Source organism: Acipenser ruthenus, chromosome 14 (genome assembly GCF_902713425.1).
Source record: "Acipenser ruthenus chromosome 14, fAciRut3.2 maternal haplotype, whole genome shotgun sequence".
NCBI classification, from domain to species: Eukaryota; Metazoa; Chordata; class Actinopteri; order Acipenseriformes; family Acipenseridae; genus Acipenser; species Acipenser ruthenus.
In genome coordinates, this window is record NC_081202.1 from 17,681,713 (window position 1) to 17,703,429 (window position 21,717).

The window sequence follows — 21,717 nt, forward strand, 5'->3', positions numbered from 1 at the left end:
CAAACCTATGCGCGAGTAAATACCATCCTAACTCCTAACATCCAAAAAAAAAGAAAAAAAATAACAATAATTTTTATATATATATATATATATATATATATATATATATATATATATATATATATAATTGCATGCCCCGGTAGCTCCGATATGGAGTCTTGCATGCCCCGATAGCTAAGATATGGAGTCTTTCCATCCACCTCCGGTTGCTTCACTCCGGAGGTGCATGCAATATATATATATATATATATATATATATATATATATATATATATATATATATATATATATATATATATATATATTTGCATGCCCCGGTTGCTAAAAGCCCTTGGCCAGTATACAATATTTTTCTCTATGCATTCTTTTCTGTTGAGCACTCCTGACACCGTTGAAACGGTGAGTCTCAGGTCGCCTGCGGATACATAAGTCCAATCATTGCGTCTGAACCTGGTGTGTAATCCCAAGGTAACTGCTCACTTTTAACACGATTTAAGACGTTAATTCACGTTTTAAGTAATACACTTTCCACTTCAAACATGTTAAAGGAGAGATTCGGAAATAACATTCAAAACTATGCGCGAGTAAATACCATCCTAACTCCTAACATCCAAAAAAAAAAAGAAAAAAGAAAAAAAATAACAATATATATATATATATATATATATATATATATATATATATATATATATATATATATATATATATATATATATATAATTGCATGCCCCGCTAGCTACGATATGGAGTCTTTCCATCCACCTCCGGTTGCTTCATATATATATATATATATATATATATATATATATATATATATATATAGTAATGACTTGGTAAGAATGGAAGTGTGAAACAGGCGTTCTTCAAAAGCAGCAATCACTTTTATTTTGCATTAAAGAACAGGCTACATACTTCTTAGCAAGACAGGTTACTTCTCCAGCTCTCCATTCCTGTCTAGCATGCAAGCTGCCTCTTACAGCCCACAACCCGTACAACATTGCAGGTTAACCACGACCAATCAGTGGCCACTATCAGCCCCACTCCCCCTGGCTCCTGCAAGGTACATATAATGATCCTGCAAGGTTGCACCAATAATCCAATATAGGGGAACAGTGTCTGCAGCAGGGTAAGCGTTCCTACGCATGGGAAGCACGGTCGCAGACCATGCAACTTTGCTCTGCAAAGCACTTCAAGCACAGAAGCATGCACAAAGCCCCAGTGACAGCCTTTTGTTACAATATATATTATTAGTGATTGTATTAGAGGCTCATATATCATCATTTGATCCTCGACTACCTTTTTTCTATATGGTCTCCTTTTCCAAACATAGATGAAAAAATTATGATTTTAAAATGTTGACTGCATCAGGATACACAACATAAAAGCTTGGCTGTTGAATAATTAACTGGAATGTCATTGAGTAAAACAGAAATATATTGGGGAAAAGAAATACAGACGTTTCAGCAGTTTAATATTAGTTAATGTTTTTTGATTAACATTTATTATCAGTAAACTAAAGGGAGGTATTAACACTGTTGTAGGACAATCTTTTCTGAATTTGCTGTGGGACAAATTAATAAATGAAGTGTTTCTCCACTGCAGTGTCAGCAAATGTTATTACTGTATTTATATAAACCTTTATAGAAACAAAATAGAAATATTTTCAGTAGAATAAGATTTTGTTCAACAAATCTAAAACAACACAATGATAATACCAGTATTTGATGTTTTTCAGTTCAAATACCTTACACAAAGGATGCAAAAAATGCACACCATTTCATCAAAAAACAAGTTGTGTTATATTATACAGCAGAGAAAATGCCTTGAAAAGGGCTCATCTCGGCCAGTTAAAGTATGTTCTGGGTTTCACAGTTTAACCTTGTGAGGAGAGTGACACTGGTAATATATAAGTGCTTGTGCCGTAATACTTTCCTAAAATAATAATAATTCACTTTGAGAGACTTTGACTATAGTTCAGATTGCCATCACATTATAAAACAGCAATACAAAAATGAACGCCTAAATATTAGAAATGTTCTCATTAATTCTCCCTATTGTGCAATAATACGTACATAAAAAAACCAATCAAATATCATAATATTCAAATACAGAATACAAATATGTTCTAAATGTTTTACATGTATGTGTTTAGTCTTTGACCAGGTAATCAACCTGGCAACACCTGAGAAAATAAAGGCAGCTTGTATTGGTTGCCAACAGGCCCTTATACAGTGATTCGAGTGAAAAAGACAACCCATTCTTCACAAAAATAATTTATTTTACCACATTTTTCCATTATTCTTATTTTTTTTATTTGAGCTTTTCTCTTCACATTTTTTAGTAAACAAAAAAAGCACAAACAAAATCTCAACGTGTTTCGACAGAGTCTTAATCATGAGTAAACTTAATTTGATACAGAGGAACACCCCTTTTTTTTACACTCAATTCTCCACAGGCGATTAATCACCTTTACGTCACAAACCTTCAATTGACAATCAGAACAATCAAAAACAACTGAAATTAATAAGTAATTAGGTACAGAAATGACAACAGAAGGCAGAAGACCATACTTTTTAAATTATTTTAAACACTCAATCTGTACGTCAACACAAAACTTTTCATACCACTAAATATTCTTTTACTAAGTTACTTTTTTTCTTTTTACTCTGCAACTTGAATAATGAACAGAGGTATATACTGTATACATACAAACATACATTCTACAAAAAATACCCATATTTAAAGTCTTCATTAAGGCCATGTGGTGGAACAGAATTAAAAATAATATCACAAAAGTTTCCCTTCTCAAGAGTTGTTTGTCAGCTGAGCCATCTCTTAAAAGGTGATTAATCACCTGTGGAAAATTGAGTGTATAAAAAAGGGGTGTTCCTCTGTATCAAATTAAGTCTACTCATGAATAAGACGAAACGCGCTGAGATTTTGTTTGTGCTTTTTTGTTTTCTAAAAAATATTTGAAGAGAAAAGCTAAAATAAAAAATAAGAATGATGGGAACAATTTGTTAAAATTGGTTAAAATTCAGCGCAATAGACAATGCAGCCATGCTCCAGTCACAAAAGCTATCCCTACTATCAACACATTAATATCCATAATTCTATTTATTTAACAGTTGGCATTTAAAAACTTTAGACACAAAGTTGTTACATGTCTTGCATCCCTAAAAAATTAAAAAGTAAACATTTTTAAAATCATTACTGAATTAAACATTTTACCAGCGTTGAAAAATCTATATGTAGCGATCAATTATATATATATATATATACACACACACACAGTATATATAGCACTGTATTCATTCTATTTTTTCCTTTTCAAGCTCAAGTAAAAAACGTTTGTGTTTTTGCTTTCGTCACTTAGTTTAGGTTTATCAGAGGTACATGAATTAAAACTGTACCTCTAAACCTAAGTGAATTCATGCAAATCATGAAGGATTGCCATACAATTTAACATAATTAAACAAAGCAACGTCTTCCTCTTAACTTAGCAATAACTGAACTATGCAATTTACAGGAATATAAACAAACAACCAATGCATAAAAAATAAGTTTATTTCAGAGATAGTCTCGTTTAGAAAATCTGGAACCTGGTTGCCGGTCTGAAAAGTAACTGGAATATCTGTACTTGTTCAGATTAGCCTGGCCTAAATTAATCACATTTCAAGACATTAATTTTCAAGATCTCCAATGAGTTTTTGTTTTCTTGGGAAATTACAAAATAATTAATTTACTGAACTGATCTGAGTGGAATAGAATTGGTGATTGAAGAAATTCAGAGACTGACAGATGATAATTATAGTAAAAGGCTGTTTTATGAGATAAGAAACAGGTTTATCCTTTGTGCCAATTGTGCTGCACTGTGTGTTGGTTTTGTGATGTGGAAGCCGAGGGCTTAGGACCACCATACTCCTTTCATGTGTGACTTAAACTGGATTTGAAGTCAAGCATTCAGAGATGTAGTGTGTGTGTATTACCAACACACCTATTTCCATCAATATTCTGCATTTTGACAGGTTTGGTAAACTTAATTTGTTGACTCTAAAACAAGTATGTCGGTACATCACACGCCATTACAAAATAAGAGCCGAACTGTACATGTAAAAATGTAAGTCTGACATACCTATATACTCAACAACAGACAAAGTATAACAGTTAGATGTATGTGTGACATACACAATATGTAAGCCCCACTATATTCCACAGCAGGGAATAATAAGGCAAACAAATTAGTTTAAATAGTATCAGTGATGTGTAATTTTTCAATAACTTCAGGACGTGTGATGCAAGCTAACTGCAGTCTGTATTACTTCTTCGTCTTCGCTGACAGCAGTGTCCAGGTCCTTGTCTTTGCGCTCCACTTGTTGTTCTTTCACAAACTCCTCCTGTATCCTCTCCAGCTCCTGCAGCTCGGCTGTCAGCCTCTCCATGTGAAACTCTCGTCTGTTCTTCAGCAGCTTCATAGGGAAGGGATTCATATCATTAAATGCTATGTTCATTAGTTTCCTAAAGACAGAAGATAGAGAGAAAACAAAATGCCACTGATGAAACAACTGCAAAGTTAAAGGACCTGGGAACTCTGCATTTTTCCCCCTTTCAAAAAATACACAAATAAATAAATAAACAATAAAGTATGGGCCTGCCAAAATTAAATTCATAAAAAGACACAAAAAGACAAACATACACACTTGAGAAACAATGCAGTTTTTTTTTTTTTAATTTAGTCATTGCCAATTATTTTTTATTATTTTCTCCCCAATTTGGAATGGCCGAAGTGTGTGCCGTCAGCCGACCCCTTTTTTTCACACTGCGGACTCGCCATGCAGCCACCCAAGAGCTACAGCGTCGGAGGACAACGCAGCTCTTGGGCAGCTTACAGGCAAGCCTGCAGACACCCAGCCAGACTACAGGGGTCGCTGGTGCGCGGTGAGCCGATGACGCCCTGGCCGACCTAACCCTCCCTCCCCCCCGGGCGGCGCTCGGCCAATTGAGTGTCGCCACCTGGAAGCTCCTGTCCTCGGTCGGCAAAGGAATAGCCTGGACTCGAACTTGCGATGTCCAGACTATAGGGCACATCCTGCACTCCATGTGGAGCGCCTTTACTGGATGCGCCTCTCGGGAGCTCCACACAGTTCTAACAGGAACAAAAAATTTAAGTCTGACATACAAAGTTGTTACTTGCTAATTTTATAACATAATTGTTTAGATATTGAACCCATTAACTTCTACAGTGTATCAATCTTCAGGTGGTCCAAATCAGTCAATGGCCCCCTGTCTCTGCACAGCCGGCACTGCTTGGATTCTTGTCTAATACTGAAGCATGAATGGCTGCATCTAAATGAATGTGTTTGCATTTGAGGTTTAGTGGCTGGGCAGAGGAGAAACATGGTGATTGGATCAATAATTCAATAATACTTCTTCGTCTTCGCTGACAGCAGTGTCCAGGTCCTTGTCTTTGCGCTCCACTTGTTGTTCTTTCACAAACTCCTCCTGTATCCTCTCCAGCTCCTGCAGCTCGGCTGTCAGCCTCTCCATGTGAAACTCTCGTCTGTTCTTCAGCAGCTTCATAGGGAAGGGGTTCATATAATTAAACGCTATGGTCATTAGTTTCCAAAAGACAGAAGATACAGAGAAAACAAAATGCCACTGATGAAACAACTGCAAAGTTAAAAGGACCTGGGAACCCTGCATTTTTCCCTTTCAAAAAATACATAAATAAATAAATAAATAAATAAATAAATAAATAAATAAACAACAAAATATGGGCCTGCCAAAATTAAATTCATAAAAAGACAAAAAGACAAACATACACACTTGAGAAACAATGCACAGTTCTAACAGGAACAAAAAATGTAAGTCTGACATACAAAGTTGTTGCTTGCTAATTTTCTAACATAATTGTTTAGAGATTGAACCCATTAACTTCTACAGTGTATCAATCTTCAGGTGGTCCAAATCAGTCAATGGCCCCCTGTCTCTGCACAGCCGGCACTGCTTGGATTCTTGTCTAATACTGAAGCATGAATGGCTGCATCTAAATGAATGTGTTTGTATTTGAGGTTTAGTGGCTGGGCAGAGGAGAAACATGGTGATTGAATCAATAATTCCAATGAAAAGGCTTTGAGAACTAAATGGAAACATATTTATGCTGCTTTACAGTCATTGTGAGAAAGCTCTGCCAAATTATTATCATATAATCCCAGTTATTTCACTGAAAATCAAGAGAAAGCAGACTGATTGATCCAGTTCCTTACTACAGTATAACAGAAAATAAATGTTTTCAGTAAATAAAAGGCAACAGAACCTTGGAATTATTCATCCTTAGGATAACTTATTTTTACTACTAAGACCTAATGGCAAGAAAATTCTGTTTTTAATAGTATCTTAAACGGCTGGTTTCACAAACTACAATTAGCACTAATTTTGGACTACCTTACCTAAGATAACAATAGTTAGTCCAGGATTAGTGCTAATCAGGGCCTGTGAAACCAGCCAATTGACCTACCATTTAAATTGTTCAACACTTTAATAATCTGCTTGCAAACTGTTCATTAAACAGCAATACATACAGTACATCCGTTTTCTAAGCTGCAAAGAGGACATTATGTGGGTCTGTGAGGTGGGGGCTCCATTACCTGTAGGAAGTGAATGGTAAAGAAGGACTTACGGTTTCATAGTGGATGCATGGTAAAGCTCAGTAAACTGCAAAATCACTGTTCACATTTACCATCATCAAAATGGTACAAGACAGTTTACTGAAATCACTAACTTTACTAGTGGTTAAAAGCATGGCCACTGGAGTGAGTGAGATGAGTGTGAACTGTTTATACAGTCTGTGATTGACAGCAACTGGTCTGATGCGTCTGCTGTACATTATCATCATCCTCATTCTGCCTCACCTGCCATCAGAGATAGTTCTGGTGAAAAAACTGAGGTATTGGTAGATTTCCAGATTGTCGTGAATTTTTAGAATGTCCTCTTCATTGTACTTAAAGAGGGCCAGTGCATAGCGAAATATCACCTGGAAACAGAAAGAAGGAAATACTGTTCAGGTTAAAAAAGAAGGATACTTTCGCTCATCAAGTCGTCACTGGACTGAGCCCTTTTATAATTAATTATATTTTACTTATTTCCATGTTTTTCATTTTTACTCTCTATAACTCTCTAAAATGTCATTACTATAATTTAAAATAATTGGATAAGCTGTTACAATGTAAGTGTGACATACTGTGCACATGTTTGCAAGTTAAGACAATTTTTCTCAACAATTTGTGCTGAAAAATGTATTAAGCACGTTTCAACACAGTTGGGTAAGTGTGGGTGGTGTGGGTGGTGTTGGTGGTGGGGGGGTGGGTATTAAAGGATCAATTACTAACACAGCCGGCGCTGTACCTTTGTGCCCTCATAGAGGAAAGCGTCCCACACTCTGAGCAGGATGTCGCTGACCAGACTTTCCACGAAGACCACCAGGAACCAGTTGAAGGTGATGAGGGAATGATCGATGCTGTGCTCCTTGAAGTGGGCCATCAGGCGAGGCATCTTCTCAGCAAGAAAGTCACGGAACACCCTCTGATCAGCCTGCAAGGAACAAAGAGCTCTGCTTAGAGCAGCAGGAGTTGCTCAGCTGTTAGAACAAATAGGGACTATGACTGCCTGAATTAGCACATCCACAGTTCTTACTGGTGAAGCAAAGGGGATAGCATTAAAACTCAGCTATAGGCTGACGAGCAATGTCACAAATATTTTAACATTTTCTTAGTAATAACGGAGAGACATGGACAAATTAGCCAATTTCCATAACAGGTGCCTTTGGAAAATAGGCAAAAACTGGTCAAACAAAATCTCAAATAAAGACCTCCACGAGAAGACCAAATCATCACAGATACAAAAAGAAGAAGACTGAGGTGTATAGGCCACGTACTCAGGATGGAACAAACCCATATCCAGAAGGTAGCTCTACAATGGATACCGCAAGGGAAAAGGAAATGAGGCAGAGAAAGTTGCCTAAGATCGAGAGGTGGCAAGGGCTTGTTGCATCCTTGTGTCCCTGGAGGGAAGAAGAGGGTTCACTGATTTGAAATCAGTTGTTGTACATACTGTACCTGAGAGGCAGTCAGGGTTTTGCTGTAGTAGTCTTGTGGCATTATGATTTCAACAACAGCCACCAGACACCAGAAGGCATCCTCTTCATCCTTCAGAACTAAAAGTGCAATAGCTGCCAACCTACAAGAGGAAACACACACACCACATGACTCCACAGTTTTAGAAAAGGATAAGTTATGCTAGTCCATGTCCAAGAAGTACAAGAAAGTGTTTTGTCTTTTTTGGCAACACCTTTTACTACTTAAAATGAGCGAATGGCATTAAGAACTTTCAATACAAAAGGTACAGTACCGGTTGAGGCCCTGGCAGTAGCCGATGGTGGGGTTTTGCCAGGAGAAGTCTAGCAGAATGCGCTGCAGCTTTTGGACTGCGTCGGAGGTGGGCGAGGAGAAGTGCTTATTGCTGGTGAGGGTGCGGTGCAGGTCCAGCCTGATCTGCCATGAGGCCGGGTGCTCCGACACCTCGCAGTGCTTTCTCAGCTCCTGGTAGCGATTGGGATTCCGCTTCCTATAGACCTGCATCCGTGTCCTCACGATCCAGCGCCACACCTGCTCCCGGTACTCCACAGGGATCCCACACCGGATCAGGCCCTTCAGCTCCGGGGAGGGAGCCAGCTGGTCCAAGGGACGGCTGGCCAGGTAGTTAGCCCACCTGGTCCGCAAAGGCTTGTCCTCCATCTCATTGTTGCGCAGGTTGTTGGAACGGATCTCCAGGGCCTGGATTTTGGCCAGGAGCTTCACGTCCTCTACTTCATAATCAGGAATGGTCTTGAATCCATAGTCGTCGTACTCACTGGGAAGGAACAGAAAGTTAAACAAGGATGTTGGTAACATGCAGTATTCACATATTCCCTAAATTATCATACAACATTGTATAGTAGGTGCATGGCTCCAGGTTTTTGTGATTTAGTTATGTGTAATGAACCTCTATGTTAAGTTGTACTGTTATATTTCTAATCAGTCCCCTCTGCCAGCATATTCCTCCCCATCGCTGCAGGAGAGCATTGAGTTAGTTAGTTGAGTTGGAACAGTTGGCGGAGAGAGACAGAGGGAGAGAAGGGAGTGGGCTGAAGTTTGATGGTTAGGAGGAGGTAAATGTGTTTGGAAGCCAGTACAAGAACCAGGAAAGGGTTATGTGTAAATGGTATATGTGCCTGAAACTAACCTGCCTAGGGTTATGTATAAGGCCCTGTGTAAATCGAGATTTCACGAACTGCGCAGAAATTGCGAACTTGGTATTGTGATGTGGATTACTATACAGTTAACAGCAAGCTCATTTCAGCTGCTTGCATCAATCGCTCGAACAGCAGAACTAACATTTTCTGTTCAATTTACAATCAATACTATTCAATCTGAGTTCCTGTGCAGCTGTTAAGACTACAGTAAACTCTACGGAAGGAATTTCTATAATATTGACAAAAACAAACTGAGAAAATAATCATGAAAAATAGGAAATGCATATAATTTGCACTTCTGTTCTAAACAGACCATGCAACAAAACAAAAAGAGTTTTTGTTTTGTTTTGTTTTAAAGAAGTGACATAAACAAAATATATATTTTTTTCAATTATTAAATTATCACATTAAAAGAGCAGGGCACATGACATAGAAAATCATAGACAGCAAAGCCCAGAAACTACTGTAAGTTCCAGCTCTTTTTTGGCTTTTCATTTGCGCACCTATTAGATCACAATTGCAACAAACCAACATTAACATTTTCATCCTTTGCTTGTTTTGGTATTTCAGTTCGGGATATGAGGGTATTATATGAAAATGGAACTGGTGTAGCTTGCAATCACATCATCAGTTTAGCAATAGAATTGCATTTTAAATATTTGAATATACTTAGTAACAAAAAAAACAAGAAAGTAACCGGGGGGAAAAAAGTTTTCGCTGTGAAACCCCGGTATGGAAATGTCAGTACTGTCTTACCTGACAGGGTTGAGTTTAAAGCCATCCTTCTTGTCTCCCTGCAGTGAGTCCTCAATGAGCCTTTTCACCATCTCCTGCTGACTGCTGTCCAGCCCTTTGCTCTCCTGCAGCCTGCGCAGCACGACCAGGTACTTGCTCTCAATCTGGCAGTTTTTGGCCTCCAGGTAGGCACACTGCAACACAAAAGAGAGGTTTAGGGTTAGGATTAAAACAAAACACAGCAGCTGGTGAAAGCAGTAACCCTCCCACAACCTCCCACTCATTTCCAAGACAGGGCAGTCCAAAGGCAGAGGGTTTCTACACCCTGTTACTTTTTAACTGGGTTGAACTTGTTTATTAAAATGTAAAAATGAACCTAGTACATTTCCAAATAACTAATTTTACAGTTCTGATGGAGCCATTCCAATTATAATCTTGCTTCTGCTCCTTAAATTAATTTTATTTAAAAATCCTCTTCGCTGCAGTGTTCACTTGTTCCCTTGTGCTGCTTATATTAATTACAAGACTGCTATTTCCTACAGTGCAATATGTGTGTCACCCGAGTGCTTATGGACACTGTGGCTGTGAAGGGTCATTTCTTTGAAAGTTAAACTGTTGTGTACAATACATGTTTTTTTCCGATTACGATTCGGAAATCAAAGCGTTTATGTTTTTGGCAATTTTAGCAGTTTTAGCATAACCTGCAACTGAAATTATATTTGTTTATTTATTTTTACAATTTTTGCTATTTGGTTCTTCTTTAAACCAGAGTCACCCTGGTATCAAATGTTAATTCAAGTGCTCCCAGAAATCCTGAAACAACTCTACTGTAGTACAATAGTTTTTCATGTCACAAAAATGGTCTGATCCTAAATATATCTAAAATAATTTAAAACCATTGCCAATCAGACCAGATAGATAAAACATCTAATTTGCTGCAATCATACCAGCCAGTAGCTGTTTCATTGCACAGTGCACTCAGGGGATATCACTATATGGAGCCATGACGCAGGCACTAGGACAGATCAAGCACTGATACAGAAACAGCTACAACTTGACCCACCCCAAAGAACACATTGGGGTCAACAAGATTAAACATTAATTTAATTTGCAAACCAGGCATTTGTGTTTTTTGTGAACAGTGCCCTACATTCACAGCACTGTACTTGTATTTAGAATTCACTACATATCTTTCCAATTTGCTTTCTGCATCTAGAGAAGACCTAGATTTGGAGATGAAAGGGAAACATCCCAGTCAGTCTGATCTGTTCATTCTGGGAGACTGGAGCTGGCTCAGTTGCTAACTTCTCTGTGGTTTTAATTAGTAATGCATGAACACACCCGAGGTTGCTGACCAGGCTAACAGCCAGCCAGTCAGAACTACTATGACAGTCAACTAAGAAGAAGAAACAAGGAGTTAAACCAAGTAGGAGTACAAAGAAAATTATAAAAATAAGGGAAGCACAGTATAAAATGAAAAAAGAAAAACCACAAATTACTAAAGAGAAACATAACAGAGGAAGTATCTCTGCAAAATAATTGACCAAAAATACTGACTGCCTATGTCTTTATTTATGCAGATACTAGACTACAATAACAAGGTAAGAAGGTATGTGGAGGAGTGGTTAGGGCTCTCGACTCTTGACCCGAGGGTCGTGGGTTCAATCCCCGGTGGAGGACACTGCTGCTGTACCCTTGAGCAAGGTACTTTACCTCGATTGCTCCAGTAAAAACCCAACTGTATAAATGGGTAATTGTATGTAAAAATATTGTGATATCTTGTAACAATTGTAAGTCGTCCTAGATAAGGGTGTCTGTTAAGAAATACATAATAATAATAAAAGTATATTAATAAACATGGTAAACCCTGGTAAATTATTATAAATGCATTGTATAACCATGGGAAAAGAATGGGTAAAACTGCAGAAATACTGTGGTTAAACAGGAGGCCAAAGGAATGCTTTAAACTTTTAAAAAGTTACCAGGATGTGAAAATGATACAAAGTGAATCTAAAGTTGTTTTTTTTATTTTGTTTTGTTTTTTACATTAGACTGTGTAAGAATAGTGCCCAGTAGGTCACCAGCTTGCATCACTACATTAGAACCACTTGCAATCCATGTGTCACTAAGCAGTTTGCTTTATCATAATGTACCAGCATGCTAGTTGTTCTTTAATTTACTTTGGCTTCTTAGTGCAGACAGAGATGTCTCTAGGCGAAATCACAGATCTCATTGTGGTTTTGTGGTTAAAGCTATAAGAAAAAAGAAATAAACAAAACTCATTACTATTACTATTAATCTGGGGCCTAGGCTATAAAAGCTGAAAATAAGATGTTTAGTATTAAATAAAGTCACTTATATGTTAGCCTTACACAGTGACGATACTGCATTAAAGACTTGTAGGTAAGGATAATATATTTTTTGAACATATATGTTTTTTTCACAATGGTTAAATGGGTACAGATCTGTCACACAGCAAGCTGTAAAGCACATACCTTCATCAGGAGGCCCTTCTCCTCTTCTGAACTGTTCCTCCACAGCTTAGTAAGCTGGTAGATTTCAGAGTTGAGGAACTTGTTTTGGATCTTGTGCGCCTCTATATCGTCCTAGTAAACACAGTAAACGAATGAAATCAGAACACAATCTGTGGTTGTACTTAAAACATTTCTACTGTGAGCTCTACTTATTAAGAGCACAGGTTTGACCTAGTCCTGACTGATCACTGCTTTTCTTTGCTTTCATAATTGTACTCATTTGTACCCTATAAAACACTGTTTGAAAATCGCTGGGATACATAAAAAAAAAGTGTGGCTAACTAATGTCAATTAATACACTGTACAAAAACAATATACTTGTTTTGTTCTAATAACAAAGAAATAGAAGAAAAAAATAGTTGGCCAACTGATCACGTGTCTGGAATTATTATTTGACTTTATATTAGTGGATTTAAGTTTTGCTAATAAGCAGATAACTGGTCTCCTAACTTTTATCAGAGAGCAGCCTGGGGTTACACAGGGATCTTTTTTTTTTATACAGTATGTTTATGTTATTATAATAATTTTTGCTGTTCATTGCAACATCACATCAACACTGTGCAAGCCTGACCTATAGAGTACAAAATCACAGTAACGTGATACAAAGTACAGTCGAACTTGTCGTATCTGATCCTGTAAGATATGACACCATCATTACCCAATTGACCTGTGCCATGTGTGACTTACATATGCTGCTACCAACTGAATGGTACTGATGGAAACTGATCAATGCACATTTTATTATGGATCTAAAACAGTAAATTCAGCTCTTAGCAGGTCAGAATTTGTACACGCTGTCACTTCACATAACTGCCCAGTTTAACCATAGTAAATAAAAGAAAAGTAAAGGATTCATAAAATTACTGTACTGTTAAAAAGCGTGCATCCTTGTTGTTGTTTATGTCTCAGGTTAACACACACACAATGTAATCACAAACTCAGATCACAAACTGAAGAACCCCACCCCACACACAATTTGGTCGACTTGAGCTAGAATTAAAACTGGGCTGTCAGTGAGCTTACCTTCCCAAGGTGCAGAAGGCAGCTGGCAGAGCTGTGTGGAGGTAGTGGAGGGCTCTGCAGGTATTTTCACCAGGCTGGTATTGTGCTGCCACCGTTTTATTTGCAGCTGCTGCAACCAATACAGCATGGCTTGGCTGCTTAATGCCTGTAAAACAAAAACAAAACAAACTAGATGGTAACTTTACAAGTTGTGGGGCTTGCTTTATTGGGAAAGTGGTCAAAGTAGCTGATTTGTGTCAAAAGTCACATTGTTTATTAATTGCCTCATGCTTAGAATGTGCTAGAATTTGATATTTCTCAAAGTTCTATGACAGTTAATTCAACAGTGGGAAGTAGCCTACTGAAAGAAGTTGATGCGGTTACTAAAACAGCTGTACCTCTTGATTGGTAGACGCCATTCCTGTTTTGATTTCATATTTGAATAGCTGAGAAGTAGAGGAAGATTTCATTTGCTCTAAGTAGTTGTCTAACTTGTTGGGAAAGTGGTCAAAATGGCAGTTTATAAAAAGTTAGAGAACATTTTAGTTGATGCAGTTACTAAAACAGGTGTACCTCTTGATTGGTAAAAGTTATTTATGTTTTGATTTCAAATTTGAATAGCAGAGAAGTAGAGAAAGATGTCATACCCTCTAACTTTTTGTCTAGCTTGTTGGGAAAGTGGTCAAAATTTCAGTTGTTTATAAAAAGTTAGAGAAAATTTTAGTTGATGCGGTTACTAAAACAGCTGTATCTCTTGATTGGTAAAAGTTATTTCTGTTTTGAATAGCAGAGAAGCAGAGGAAGATTCCATATGCTCTAACTTTTTGTCTTACTTGTTGGGAAAGTGGTCAAAGTAGCTGATTTGTGTCAAAAGTTACATCGTTTACAGTAAATAGAATGTTGGAAGTCTGGGAGTTTTTAAACAATGGGGAGCTTTAGAATGTTGAAAAAAGTCCCATTAAAGTGAATGAAGATGGACAAAAAAAAGGATAAAAAGCTTAATAGTTTAAAAAGTATAAAAGATATCAAAAAGTTGTATACAAGCACACTATTCCAGACCGGTCTACACGTTTTAAAGTTTGAACAGCGTTTCTAGCTTAAACGGTGTAAGAGGAGTAGCGTACCAAAGAATAATAAGAAGAAGTACGTTGAAGATTCAAAGTGGGGAATCTTGCTTCGCAAGCCCCACTAATAAAAATGGTTAGTAATTGTGACAGAGAATGAATGAATCCTCGTCAACAATCTCCCTCTCAATCTCTGAGGGCGCTGTATAACCAGAACAGAGTGCCCCAGAATGGATGTTTTTGCAGTTCATTCCAGGGTCAGTCGGAAGCCGGACATTCAGGAAGGGGGTGGGGCCACGATACCTGAAGTCAGCGCCTTAATGCGGTAGGTGATGTGTCAGTCACGGATTGGAGGAGACGTGATTGGCCGCGCCACCGAAAGAGGGCATGACGGAGGGTTTTAAGGGGAAGTGGCCCCAGTGATCTGTTCCTTAGTTTTGATGGTTAAACTATAAGGACCGTATGCACAGGAGAATTAAAAGTACTGTGAGTGTTTTGTGTTTTGTTTGTTTGTCAGCTAACTGTCATTGTTTGTTTGGCTAGACGGCTAACACAAACCGGGAGCTGTCGCTGCACGCCAGCACCAAACCCCGGACTACACTGACCTACTGTTACCTCTGTGTTTGTCTTTCACCATTCACTTGCACTAGAGCACCCACTGTCAGGAGACATGTCTGTGTCTGTGTATTGTGTGTTTAAAAAGTGTTTTTATTATTTCGGGACTGTAACCCTCCTTTTGCATGGTGCAATACACATTGATGTGTAGAGCCCATGCTTATTATTTAAAGTGTTGTTGGCACGCAACCCAGCTGAAAATAAAGAGCTGTTAATTGTGAACTGTCTTGTGTGTGTTTGTTCTGGAGCACTGCATCATCACTACACCTGCACACTGCAAACCATTCCTTCACAGTAATCCATTTTTATCATTGCACAAATTTTAGATGTAGGGAAACCTGCTTGGGGGATGCTATTGTGTATTATCAAAGCAGCATCTGAAAAGGATTCCCTTTGTTATACTGACAACCTTTTTACAGCAAACACTTACAGAGCTGCTATTTTATAGCTTTATAAGAAAAAAAAAAGATTAATTCGCTTAACTCAAACTATAAAGGAAGGCTGTGGATTTTAAAGTGGTCACAATGCAGTCAAATACCAAATTCAATATACTTTGAAGTTTAATCTTTTACCTTCAACTTACTAAACCCTCAATACACCATACACTAAGTTTTTGTCTTTTCTTTGGAAACATTCCTCTCCCACATTATCATACAACAATCAGAGCCTTTTCTTGCACAACTGGCTGGATGATGCTCATGTAAGATTACAAGTGAAAAGTTAGTAAGAACCCCTTCTTTCATAGCCAATGAACAATTTATAACTTGTTAGCTGGACAGTTTATTCTGAGTTCAGGCCATGGGAAGAATGGTGTGGAGTACTGCAACGTAACTTATAAGTGACTATATATTGGGATATTAGAACGGAACATACATTATATATAAAATTGCTACTGCTTCAAATTAATTCAACAATCTCTTTCATAATTGATCAAGCTTATCCGTAGATCATTATTACGCACAGTGTTAAGCATGTTAGCTGCAAGCTGTTAGATTGTTAATATACATTTTAAAGACTGAGAACAACAAAGCTAGAACTGTAATGCTTATTTTTGTGTTCACAACCAAGAGCATTTGACAAGAGCATTTGATTATTATTATTATTATTTATTTCTTAGCAGACGCCCTTATCCAGGGCGAATAACAATTGTTACAAGATATCACATTATACATTATTTCACATTATACAGATATCACATTATTTTTACATACAATTACCCATTTATACAGTTGGGTTTTTACTGGAGCAATCTAGGTAAAGTACCTTGCTCAAGGGTACAACAGCAGTGTCCCCCACTGAGGATTGAACCCACAACCCTCCGGTCAAGAGTCAAGAGCCCTAACCACTACTCCACACTGCTGCCCATTTGATGAAATGTATGCCAGTAGATACAGGGAATACATTTCTATACCAGTTTAGGATGAATGTATTTATTTTAGGTAAAGCATAACATGAGACCATACAATGGCTAATTTAATGGAATTGTATGCGTGTGTAAATTACATTTATATACAGACGTGCTCAAATTTGCTGGTACCCCTCCACAAAAAACGAAGAATGCACAATTTTCTCTGAAATAACTTGAAACTGACAAAAGTAATTGGCATCCACTATTGTTTATTCCACATTTAATAGAAATCAGACTTTGCTTTTGATTTTTTATTCAACATAATATTGTAAATAATAAAACAAATGAAAATGGCATGGACAAAAATTATGGGACCGCTAACCTAATATTTTGTTGCACAACCTTTAGAGGCAATCACTGCAATCAAATGTTTTCTGTAGCTCTCAATGAGACTTCTGCACCTGTTAACAGGTAGTTTGGCCCACTCTTCCTGAGCAAACTGCTCCAGCTGTCTCAGGTTTGATGGGTGCCTTCTCCAGACTGCAAGTTTCAGCTCTTTGCATTGATGTTCGATAGGATTCAGATCAGGACTCATAGAAGGCCACTTCAGAATAGTCCAATGTTTTGTTCTTATCCATTCTTGGGTGCTTTTAGTTGTGTGTTTTGGGTCATTATCCTGTTGGAGGACCCATGATCTGCGACTGAGACAGAGCTTTCTGACACTGGGCAGTACATTTCGCTCCAGAATGACTTGATAGTCTTGAGATTTCATTGTGCCCTGCACAGATTCAAGGCACCCTGTGCCAGGCGCAGCAAAGCAGCCCCAAAACATAACCGAGCCTCCTCCATGTTTCACTGTAGGTACAGTGTTCTTTTCTTTGAAAGCTTCATTTTTTCGTCTGTGAACATCGAGCTGATGTGACTTGCCAAAAAGCTCCAGTTTTAACTCATCTGTCCAAAGGACATTCTCCCAGAAGGATTGTGGCTTGTCAATATGCATTTTAGCAAATTCCAGTCTGGCTTTTTTATGTTTTTCTTTCAAAAGTGGAGTCCTCCTGGGTGTTCTTCCATGGAGCCCACTTTCACTCAAAAAGCGACGGATGGTGCGATCACAAACCTTGGAGTTCAGCTTGTATCTCTTTGGCAGTTATCCTTGGTTCTTTTTCTACCATTCGCACTATCCTTCTGTTCAATCTGGGGTCGATTTTCCTCTTGCGGCCGCGCCCAGGGAGGTTGGCAACAGTTCCATGGACCTTAAACTTCTTAATAATATTTGCAACTGTTGTCACAGGAACATCAAGCTGCTTGGAGATGGTCTTGTAGCCTTTACCTTTACCATGCTTGTCTATTATTTTCTTTCTGAATCTCCTCAGGCAACTCTCTCCTTTGCTTTCTCTGGTCCATGTTCAGTGTGGTGCACACAATGATACCAAACAGCACAGTGACTACTTTTCTCTCTTTAAATAGGCTGCATGACTGATTACAAGATTGGAGACATGTGTGATACTAATTAAAGAAACTAATTAGTTTGAAATATCACTATAATCCAATTATTTATTATCTTTTCTAAGGGGTACCAACAAATGTGTCCAGGCCATTTTAGAATATCTTTGTAGAATAAGCAATAATTCATCTCTTTTCACAACTTCTTTGCTTTATTCTATGACATACCAAAGGCATGCAAGTATACATGATAAAATAGCTTTTAATTTCATCACTTTTCAGGAGGAATGAAGCATTATTTCAAAGAGCTGTAAGGGTACCAACAAATTTGAGCACGTCTTTATATATATATATATATATATATATATATATATATATATATATATATATATAAAACTTTCAGGTTCCCAGTGCTCAAAAGCTAATTTTACACCCTGCACCAAATGACAGACATTCAAACCCCTATTGCATTGCAGTTAAAATTAGCCTGATTAGCCACAGTGTATAAGTAACAAGTTCCGATGTGTCATATTAAACTCAAAGTAAAACCAGGAATGGATCAAACTGCTATGCAATGGAAGTCTTATTTCCATCCCTGGAACACAGAGGTATGGTAAAGAACATTAATATACCATGGTAAACTACAGTAAATGCATTGTAGAACCATGGGAAAAATGCTAAATTCCTGCATTAAATTTACTGTGGTTAAATTTATAAGGGAACCCTTGGTATTGCACAAGGGCACTTTCTTAAAATGATACATCGTTTTTTAAGGTTATTTGAAAAAAAATGACAGTAAGTGGATGTCCAAACTGATTAGTGTATCCTCAACCAAAGCGGTTGTATCTAACAAAATAACTTAATTAAGACATCAGTATAGGCACAAACAGTGTTTTTTTTTTTGTTAATGAAAATAAATGTTTGCTGTAACTTGTGTTTGTTTCAACTCAGAACTGCACTTGTGTGTTCTACTCAACGAATGGAAGTGCAAGATGTATATGATTAAGTTTTATTGGCTGGCTTGTTACTGCTTCACGTACCTTCACAGATTAGGGGATTTCCTATTGTTTTAATTTTAAAAAGACATACCTTCAGCACAACAACCCGTCCTGGGATTTGAATTTGAAAGGTCCCTTCCTGAGCTTGAGCTGGATAGACAAAGGTAGCGTTAGCCAGGTCAATGCTTCCCAAGGGATTGACATCCTGTGACGTTCTGTAGTAGTACAGCTGGCACTTCTTCTCTTCGAAAACAAACCAGCGGGCTTTCCAGGCCATCAAGGGCCCCCCCAGTTTGTTCAGGTACCCACACAGTTTTGTGGAGGAGGGTTCCATCTTAGTTTTCATGACTGGCTTCTCTTGGGCATTGCTCTGGTCCATGTGTGTGGAATCACCCTCGTTCTCCTTGGTGCTTTCCACTTCCTCTCTTGCACTGGCAGTGAGGTCATGATGATTGTCTGGGCTTGTCAGATTGGGATCAGCTGCAGGCATGGGTTTTCCGACTTGACAGTCCTGCTCCATCTTAACAGTCCTCACCATGTGTCCTCACCAGATTTCAAAGAAAAGATGTTAACTGGTTTGTCTTTGGCTATTAAAAAGAGGTGTAGTATGGTATAATCAATTTTCATTCCCTTTATTAGCTTTTCCCTGCCCCTTGTCAGTTAGTTAAACTTTCACAAACACCAGCTTCAGCGAGGGACGAATTTGTAAATAAAATGTTACATCCTTACAGTCCCATGTGAGTAACAATTAGTACAAAAAAAAGAAGCTATCAGCTATGAAGGTCTGCAGAAGAGGTACTAGTTTCCCTATGCTCTCTGTGGTGATTGCAGTGTCCCTTATTCAGGACTATGTTCTATGAAAAATAAAATCTAAACTTCACACAACTTTAAATTATTGCAACTTTTTTAAAACACATACTTTAATACAGGATTCTATTGTTAATGAGCACATTTGCTGTAAATGCTTTTTTTAATACTGCATAACATACAGGCACTGTAGTAAATACTACTGGCAATTACACCTCCTTGAAAGTATGCTATAGTAAATTCTGAAAATTTCTATAACCACTGAAGTATGCATTATTCAAGGATGTTATAGTAGACTACAGTACTAAGTATGGCCACTATAGTTTACTGTTGTATAATAAAAATTACCACTTTAAAGTATAGTGTTTACAGCAAAATACTGGAGTAAAATGCTGCAGTAGCACAGTTCATTTTATTAAATAAATAAACCAAATCTTGAATCAGCAATAGACAATTGGAGTGTTCTGATGTAGTTAAGACTGAAGGTGGCCTCCATAAGGAAAAAACACCAAAGCCCAATGACAAGGAACAAAGCGTATTAATGTGTAGCAGGCTATTGTCCTGTTATCAAAAAAAGGGTTTAAAGCTGCCTGACAATGTGAACTGTACGCATTGGATACTTCAGCATAAACGCCCTTGCCCTAATACTTTACTGGAGTAGGCTTTCATCCCAGCTATTATTAGACTCCTTCAGAAAATGAATTTGGGATCTAAAACTGAAATATTGTGAAAACAATTGGCATTTCCTAGACTTATTTGGTAAACTGACCGTGGTTAGACGTATCAGAGTGTTGGGAATAATGTTTTAGTTTCACTAATTACAAGACACAGTAAAGTTCCAATGGTGCAATTACGATACATACTCCTAACAAGAACACACACCCTTCATGTACAGTAATACAAAACAGCTCACGTCTTAACCACGATCATTCTTGATTGCAAGTACACATTTACTATCAGCTGCAGCTTCAATATATTCAACTTTCGTTTTTTTCTTCAGTAAACAACCTCTGAATCCCGTAACTTGAGAGAGCACTTATAATTATTATTATTATTATTATTATTATTATTATTTATTTCTTAGCAGACGCCCTTATCCAGGGCGACTTACAATTGTTACAAGATATCACATTATTTTTACATACAATTACCCATTTATACAGTTGGGTTTTTACTGGAGCAATCTAGGTAAAGTACCTTGCTCAAGGGTACAGCAGCAGTGTCCCCCATTGGGGATTGAACCCACGACCCTCCGGTCAAGAGTCCAGAGCCCTAACCACTACTCCACACTGCTGCCCCATAAATGAATAACACTTCTCTTGGTTCTTACCTCATTCACTTATAGAAACGACTTCTTCATTGTCGTAATACTAGAAGCTTTGTGTTGTCGTAATACTAGAAACTTCGTATGAACTTTATGCTCCTCAATGTTTCACAACGACAGTTTAAACTTGTTCCCCGTGCTATGGTGACAGTTTAGGTCAATGGACTTGTTTTATCTCCTCTTTGACGATGGTTTTGTATATGCATTTCCTTTGGGAGGGTTATTTAAAGGGTCTTCCTTATTACAAATCTGTTTCTTCGTTCCTTGCTGATAGTGTTTTGGGAATTTTAGCAATGTCACGTCTTCCGTGCTTGCGTAATCCCAGACACCACTGACCTTTGTGGCAAACAATTACAACAGTGAGCAGTTACCTTGGGATTACACACACCAGGTTCAGACGCAATGATTGGACTAATGTATCCGCAGGCGACCTGAGACTCACCGTTTCAACGGTGTCAGGAGTGCTCAACAGAAAAGAATGCACAGAGAAAAATATTGTATACTGGCCATGGGCTTTGGTTTTGCCCAGAGCCGTAACTAAGCATTTAGCTACCGGGG

General features: G+C 37.9%; 1 protein-coding gene across 3 annotated transcripts; it reads right to left on the minus strand.

Moving 5' to 3' along the window:
* Nucleotides 1–976: 976 nt before the first annotated feature.
* On the minus strand, nucleotides 977–21,491 carry LOC117420096 (TBC1 domain family member 2A-like). Of its 3 annotated transcripts, XM_058985984.1 has the most exons (10): nucleotides 21,166–21,491; nucleotides 13,582–13,726; nucleotides 12,520–12,630; nucleotides 10,046–10,218; nucleotides 8,407–8,907; nucleotides 8,115–8,235; nucleotides 7,405–7,590; nucleotides 6,912–7,033; nucleotides 5,428–5,574; nucleotides 978–4,518 (listed from the first exon to the last, which is right to left on the minus strand). In XM_058985984.1, the coding sequence occupies exons 3-9, from the start codon at nucleotides 12,523–12,525 to the stop codon at nucleotides 5,568–5,570; spliced, it is 1,116 nt and encodes a 371-aa protein (XP_058841967.1). In that variant the 5' UTR covers nucleotides 12,526–12,630; nucleotides 13,582–13,726; nucleotides 21,166–21,491; the 3' UTR covers nucleotides 978–4,518; nucleotides 5,428–5,567. The 3 variants fall into 3 exon arrangements, with proteins under 3 accessions (XP_058841969.1, XP_058841968.1, XP_058841967.1); XM_058985986.1 differs by lacking the exons at nucleotides 13,582–13,726; nucleotides 21,166–21,491 and adding an exon at nucleotides 12,205–12,276 and having other exon boundaries at nucleotides 977–4,518; nucleotides 12,520–13,018; XM_058985985.1 differs by lacking the exons at nucleotides 5,428–5,574; nucleotides 6,912–7,033; nucleotides 13,582–13,726; nucleotides 21,166–21,491 and having other exon boundaries at nucleotides 977–4,518; nucleotides 12,520–13,018.
* Nucleotides 21,492–21,717: the final 226 nt, after the last annotated feature.

Bases quoted from the DNA above. Each gene is read 5' to 3' on its own strand.
- LOC117420096 (XM_058985984.1), bottom strand. The intron at 8,908-10,045 runs GTAAGACAGTAC...GTTCCTTCCCAG, and splicing joins TTTAAACTCAACCCTGTCAG to TGAGTACGACGACTATGGAT. The intron at 7,034-7,404 runs GTACAGCGCCGG...TTCTGTTTCCAG, and splicing joins TCCTCTATGAGGGCACAAAG to GTGATATTTCGCTATGCACT.